This window comes from Danio rerio, chromosome 13 (genome assembly GCF_049306965.1).
Source record: "Danio rerio strain Tuebingen ecotype United States chromosome 13, GRCz12tu, whole genome shotgun sequence".
Lineage (NCBI taxonomy): Eukaryota > Metazoa > Chordata > Actinopteri > Cypriniformes > Danionidae > Danio > Danio rerio.
In genome coordinates this window covers 40,938,084-40,944,812 of record NC_133188.1, presented here as the reverse complement: position 1 = coordinate 40,944,812, position 6,729 = coordinate 40,938,084, and the positions used below count along the sequence as shown (strand labels likewise).

General features: G+C 37.5%; 1 protein-coding gene across 4 annotated transcripts; it reads left to right on the top strand.

Moving 5' to 3' along the window:
* Positions 1 to 272: 272 nt before the first annotated feature.
* Positions 273 to 6,214, top strand: wdr89 (WD repeat domain 89). 4 transcript variants are annotated; one of them, NM_001167958.1, is made up of 4 exons: positions 273 to 310; positions 2,331 to 2,997; positions 4,234 to 5,020; positions 5,068 to 6,214. In NM_001167958.1, the coding sequence occupies exons 2-3, from the start codon at positions 2,355 to 2,357 to the stop codon at positions 4,728 to 4,730; spliced, it is 1,140 nt and encodes a 379-aa protein (NP_001161430.1). In that variant the 5' UTR covers positions 273 to 310; positions 2,331 to 2,354; the 3' UTR covers positions 4,731 to 5,020; positions 5,068 to 6,214. The 4 variants fall into 4 exon arrangements, with proteins under 4 accessions (NP_001161430.1, XP_073775266.1, XP_073775265.1 ...); XM_073919165.1 differs by having other exon boundaries at positions 279 to 310; positions 2,331 to 2,519; positions 2,672 to 2,997; positions 4,234 to 6,213; XM_073919164.1 differs by having other exon boundaries at positions 279 to 310; positions 2,331 to 2,519; positions 2,661 to 2,997; positions 4,234 to 6,213.
* The last annotated feature ends 515 nt before the right edge of the window (positions 6,215 to 6,729 follow it).

The window sequence follows — 6,729 nt, the reverse complement described above, 5'->3', positions numbered from 1 at the left end:
AAACTGAAAAATCTAAGAACATGCACACTATCAAACATGCTTTCATCTGAGAAAACAGTAAAACACTGCCATCTAGTGGCGGCACGAGCGCGCTGTGATATCTATTTCTTATCTTTTATCATTTTAGACAAGATTGCAATAGTAATGTGTTCTTTATCATATCTCTGTTTTGTAAATGTACATCAATTATATATTTTTTTTATTTAGCGCAAGTGAAGCTTGTGTCCGACTTGCGGAACTAATGTTCAGTTTCTCTGCGTTTCCGAGGAGCCGTTGATGAGGTGACACTGCGACGAAAAAGCGATCACATGTGAGTGTTTTGTACTGTATTACTAAATGTTACTTAAATGCTAATTATTTGAATGTTCTTAGCACACTTGTCAGATATGTAGTTTTTAATGTGAGGCTCCGTTGCTTAACTTGTTTTAACGTAATATTCGCCTTTAAATTTCTAAATTTGTATTTCATGTATTTAACTTATTTGTGTTTCATGGAATTATAGCTCTTATTTTGTCAATAATTCTGCCACAAAGTTGTCCAAACGAGGATTTTTAAACTGGAATCAGGAGTGCTTGAAAACATTAGTAAATATATGTTACATTCGATACAAAGTGTCAGTGTCAATTAAATTGTGAATACGTTCTGTTTAAATCATGTACAAATAATAGGAAGGCGATTAAAGCATTTAATCAAAGCAATACAAGCAACATGTCTAACAGTGCAATTTTATAATGAAAATTATAAGAATGTGACGTAAAAGTTTTCCAAATACTACCTATTTACTAAAATATTTTCATATTTTGAGCACAGAAACATTGTTTTAATGTATTTTTTGTGTGTGTGTGTGTGTGTGTGTGTGTGTGTGTGTTATTTATTTTCTGTTTATTACCTGAATGTAGATGGGTAATTTAAGTTAGTTTTATATTTGCACATTCTGACTTCCTCGTTCAATAAATTTGTTTAAGTGTGTAAAATTCAAGATTTGGTTATTTATTATTGTAGTCGGTTATGAGCAGAATGCACAACACATTTTTCTGTAGAGCTTGCCGTTTTAAAATAGTAGAAAAACACGCTTACTTCTATGCAAGGCTTATGTGTCGGTTTATGTGTGTCTGCTTGTTATGTGTAGTTTTCCTGGACTGAAAGCTCCTGTCAAAAAGACAACATACTTGCAAATAAAGCGCTTTTAGATTAGCAGGAAGCTAACCATAGATAACGCCGCCATGTCATAAAGCGTGAATCATCTCAGACTGGTTTCTTGAACATGACAATAACTTTACTACTCAATTGTCATACACAGTCTCAGATATCAATCCAATAGAGCACCCTTAAATTCACATCATGAATGCGCAGCCGACAAATCTGCTTCAATTGTGTGATGCTCTCATGTCAATATGGAGCAAAATCTCTGAGGAATATTTCCAGCACCTCGTTGGATCTATGCCACATAGGTTTAAGGCAGTTCTAAAGGCTATAGGGGTTCCAACTCAGTACTAGTAAGGTGTACTTAATAATTTAGGCAGTGAGTGTATAATCCTAAACTTTAAAGTAAAACTTTATTGTCCCAGTTAGGGAAATTTGTCTTGGGCTCTTGCCCCCAGCTGCAGTCATCTCAAACATGGACAAACAATGCAACATACAAATAGATAGTTCAATAAAAGTTACAAGCCTCACTCCATAAACACATAAATAAGCAAACTGAATACTCTCAATCTAATCTAAGCCACCACTATTATTTAATAGCTTAATGCTCGTAGGATAAAATGAATTTTTATATCTGTTTAATCTACAGTAAGGTACTCTGAATCTTTTCCCCGAGGGTAACAACTCATATTCCTTGTGCAGAACATGTGATACGTCACGAACAATTTGTTTAGCACACCTTAATGCCTCCTGTTCATACATATCCTGCAGTGACGTCAGCTCTGATACACCTATAATTTTCCAGGCAGTGTGAATTAAACAAACTACTTTAGATCTCAGCTGCACAGACAAGTTGCCGAACCAAGCTGTGATACCGTACCTTATCAAACTCTCACACACAGCCTCATAGAACATGATCATACATTTCTGATCCACTCCATAAATTCTTAGACGTCGTAAAAAATACTGTCATTGCTGAAGCATACTACAGAGATTATTATTTATAAACCCAACTTAAAATTGCAGATTCTGCGATGGAGCTTTTGCGTTTGTGTGCGTTGATATTGATGCTGAAGTGATATATTGAGCAGCCCTAATTCAAAATATAGATCTGTGTCCAGCAGAGAACTACAGCTGTGTTCTACTTTGCATAACAGTGAAACCACTCTGTTTTCTTTTCCTTTTAGGTGTTAGGTGAATCAGCGACAGCCATGGATGCTCTTGAGGACACCTTCAGGACCCTCGCCATCGCCAGAAGACTGCAGCCTAGCGAGGCCACATATATTCTGGACGTTTCTCTTGCAGCATCAGATGTTCTGGCCGTGTGCTGCTCCAATCACTCTGTGCATCTCCACAACAGAGAGACGCTCCATCAGGTGGGTCAGTTTCAAGGCCACACGGCTCCTGTCTGTGGGGTTCGTTTCTCTCATATGTCCCCTCACCTGCTGTTCTCTGGCTCTGCCGATGGGACGATACGGTCTTGGGACATCCGGCGACCTGATTCTGACTCTGTTCAGGTTTTCCGCAGTGATCCAACACATTCGTACTGCTCGTTTGATGTAAGCTGTACTGATCGTGTGCTGTGCGCTGGCACCGAGCAGGTGGAGGAGGACAGTTTTTTAGTGTTCTGGGATGCCCGTATGGTACAGGACAGAGGCCCGCTGGGCGTTTATTCAGAGTCGCACAGTGATGATGTTACCGCGGTGAAGTTTCACCCTCAGCAGGCTGACCGGTTGGCTTCTGGAGGCACAGATGGGCTGGTGAATGTGTTTGATCTGAGTCTGGGAGGAGAGGACGATGCTCTTGTCACCACCTGTAACTGCAACTCCTCTGCAAGCTCCCTCTGCTGGACGGGTAAGTAGCAGGCCAGACTATAGAACTGTATACAACTTGACAATATTTTTGTTAAAGCTGTGAACCTACACTGGTCTCACGGTTCGGTTCGGTTACGATTATCATGCCATCGATTCGGTTCAATTCGATATTTCGGTGCATCGACTGTGCTTTTCATACACAGTTTTATTTTTCTTCACAGCAGCAGTTCTTGTATTAAAATGTAAGAATATATTTATATTTATATACTATTGGTAATACAATTTTGTCATTTAATACAAAAAGTCATATATATAAAATGTACCTTTAAACACAAGCATTTAGCAAATAATATAAACAAATATAAATATTCAGCTCACTTTCTGATCCTTTTCTAGTTCTCTTACCCCTCTTTGATTGGTCACACCCTCAACAAAAACGGTTGCGATCGGCTCTTGCACACTGCACTCTTCACAGATGAGTGACACTGATAAGCGGCAGGCGGCAGCGGCGATCTCACAGCTAATGTATGATAGACACGGTGGAGAAAACTCTGCAGTATTTCTGTATCCAGAAGTAAAGCTGTAAAACAGCCGAGAGGAAAAGAAAAGCCACGCCAGCAGGTCAAATGGGCCACTGTGTGTGTGTGTGTGTGTGTGTGTGTGTGTGTGTGTGTGTGTGTGTGCGCGCGCGTGTGTGCGTGTGTGCGTGTGCATGCGTTTGTGCATGTGTGAGAGAGAGAGAGAGAGAGAGAAAGAAAGAAAGAAAGAAAGAAAGAAACGGAGTACTTTCATTCTCTCGATCTCAGTGAAATAGGGGCTTTTGCTGTATAGCAAGTGAAAAGACTGATCCAGCAAACACACACAGTGAAATTGTGCACAGTTTATGAGTTTTAAGTAGTTAGAGCGTTGTAAACGCTCGCAACAGAGCGCATATGAGGTAAATGACGTCAGTAATAACCGGTTATGATTATTACTGAACTGATACCGCGTCTGCATCGCGGTGCACCAAAGAAATGATTAACTTTGACACCCCTAATTTTTGTGTATTACATTATAGACTGCATTTAATTAGGCCTGTCACAATAATCAATATATTGACTTTTAGCAACATTTTAGCTGATTGTGCCACATAATAATTCTGAAAATGCTTAGTTTTTTAACTATTTGAAATAAAATGCAACTAATTGAAATAAAATATTTGAAATCAAATGTTAGACATCCCCATATTTGGACTTACTATACACTTAAACTCTCATTGTAAATCTCTAATTGACAGGCAAAGATCTGGACCGGCTGCTTTGTCTGACTCATGATGAGGGGCTTCACCTGTGGGACGTGGCCCGTCCAGACAGCGACGACACTTTGACCCTTCTGAGTTCTGCTGACGCTCGACCGCTTGTCCAGCTCCCCGACGGAGTTTCGCTCGAGTACTTTATTGGGGGTACATGGCTACCAGATGAGGAGCGGACTCTTTTAGTGGGTGGGAGTAATCAAGGAGAGCTCCACCTCCTGGACTGCAGTGGGAGTGGCTTAAGGCTTATCAAATCCCTGAAAGGCGGGCATTCGGCTACAGTGCGATGCTTCCAGTGGGATGCGATTGGTCGATCTCTGGTGACGGGCGGGGAGGATGGCCAGTTGTTGCAGTGGAAGGCGGGAGCAGAGGAAATCAGTGTGGGGAAGAAAGAGTCTCTTAAAAGCATCTCCTCAATGCAGCTCAAAACTAAAGCTCACAGAAAACAAACTACAAAGACGGACTGGTCAAAAGTTGCATGATCGTGTTGTGTATATCTGTAGGAGAAACTCAAAGAGACAGTTGAAAATGAAATGGATAACAGAGAAACTGATTCCTGCTTTCACAAATGAGCACAACAGTCAGTCTGGGCAAGAAACTACACATTATTTTTGAATAATATTATCTATTGCAGAGACTGTAATAATAATAATAAATTCATGTGTAGCCTGAGGGCGAGTAAAATGATAGCCAATTATTATTTTTTTTTATCTCAAATATCTCTTTAAAGAATTTATATATATATATATATATATATATATATATATATATATATATATATATATATATATATATATATATATATATATATATATATATTTGGAGCATAGGGCTGGGCAATAATGCAAAAAGAAAATCACAATATCATGTTTTATATCATTCAATATCAATAATTTTTGAATATTTTTAACAATACATTTAGGATTTTTTTGTTATTTAACCACATTATTGTAATTTACCTAAAGCAAATAGTTCTAGTAGTCAAAAACAAAAATATTTTAATAGAATATCTGATCAATTTCTAATAAAATAAACATAAGTGTTAAAGAAACTCTTAAACTTAATAAATCAAATGTTATAAAGTGTGTGCAATGGTTAAGCGTAAATACTGAACAATCTTTAAACTTTAGGGTAGATCAACATCTGTAAGGTGTCAATAATAATGATACAGTAAACCTCAAACTCCGTAAACAAAACAAATTATGAGAATCAAATCATGAGCTTTCAAGTAATGGAATCAGCCATCATTATTCAAATACATACTGCAACATTACAAATTGTGAAGTTGAATGACTGCATTTATGCAGAGCAGAAAATTCTAATATTCTGAAAGCTATAATAAATAATATTGTGTTTTGGTGTTTTGAGTTGAAACTTTAAACACATTCTTACACATTAATTCTGGTGACGCAAAAGACTTGCTTTAAATCTTGAAAAAGGGTTAAAAAAGGTGCCCTTTAAGTTATTTATACACTATGATGTTTTTTGAATATATGTTTTTGATCTTGAATTTGGTCTTAATAATCATACTTTTTTAAAGTGTCATTAGTAATTCTTGGATAAGTACTGTCTGTGCTTTGAAATGCAAATGTGGGGTTCAAACAGGCACCGTTTGTCTCTTGAGATTTAAGAGCTCCCTCTTGTCATTTACTTTGAGAGTGTATTTTACTATCTTCAGTGTTTGATTCTCAGTGGAAACAGATGAGGAGTGTCCAGATGTAATGTAAAGCCTGGTAAAGTTCAATATGCTGAACGTGCCACAACAGAACAGACTTTCCAGTAAGCGGAAGCAGCCTCACCCTCAATAATACTCGAGAATGCTGCAGAACGTGATGTGAATTCGTTATTTGGCATGTAGCACAGGAAGTGACAGCTGAGAGAAATTGACAAACTGTTTTTGCTTGTTGTTTGTGGATCCTCTGTGTGTTGTAAACGCCCTTAAATAAATGAAAGAGTTTTAAGACACCCTGGATATCCACACTGTCTCTTTTAAAGTAAACAAATGCTCAATCGGCATTCTCAAGTGATATCTAAACTGCAATTGACACCCTGCTCCCTAGAGTCCCTAGAAAGAGTTTTGTTCGAGCTAATATGCTCTTATTCTATTTTATTCATTTTTTATTATTATTTTAAGATAACATTTCCGAATTGTATGTCCTCCTAGTTTTTTTTTTTACCACCAAACTCAACTCAGACCCTCATACACACTTTGATTTGACTCTTCAGTAATATTAAGCCATTTAAACTTTTTTAATTACATCTAGCAATCTTTTATAAGTGTGTCCAATTTGTGAACTCGTGCACTATTTTATTCCATTTCTTGAGGTTTAAGTAGTACGAGAAAGATTTGCACATAGGAACAAACATGCACTTTAAATACCTGAATGTTATTTTGTTAGTACATGAGTGCAAATAGTAGTGCTCCATTTTGGGACTAAAACGTATATTTTGCTAATCTAGATACTAATTCATGTTAGTGTT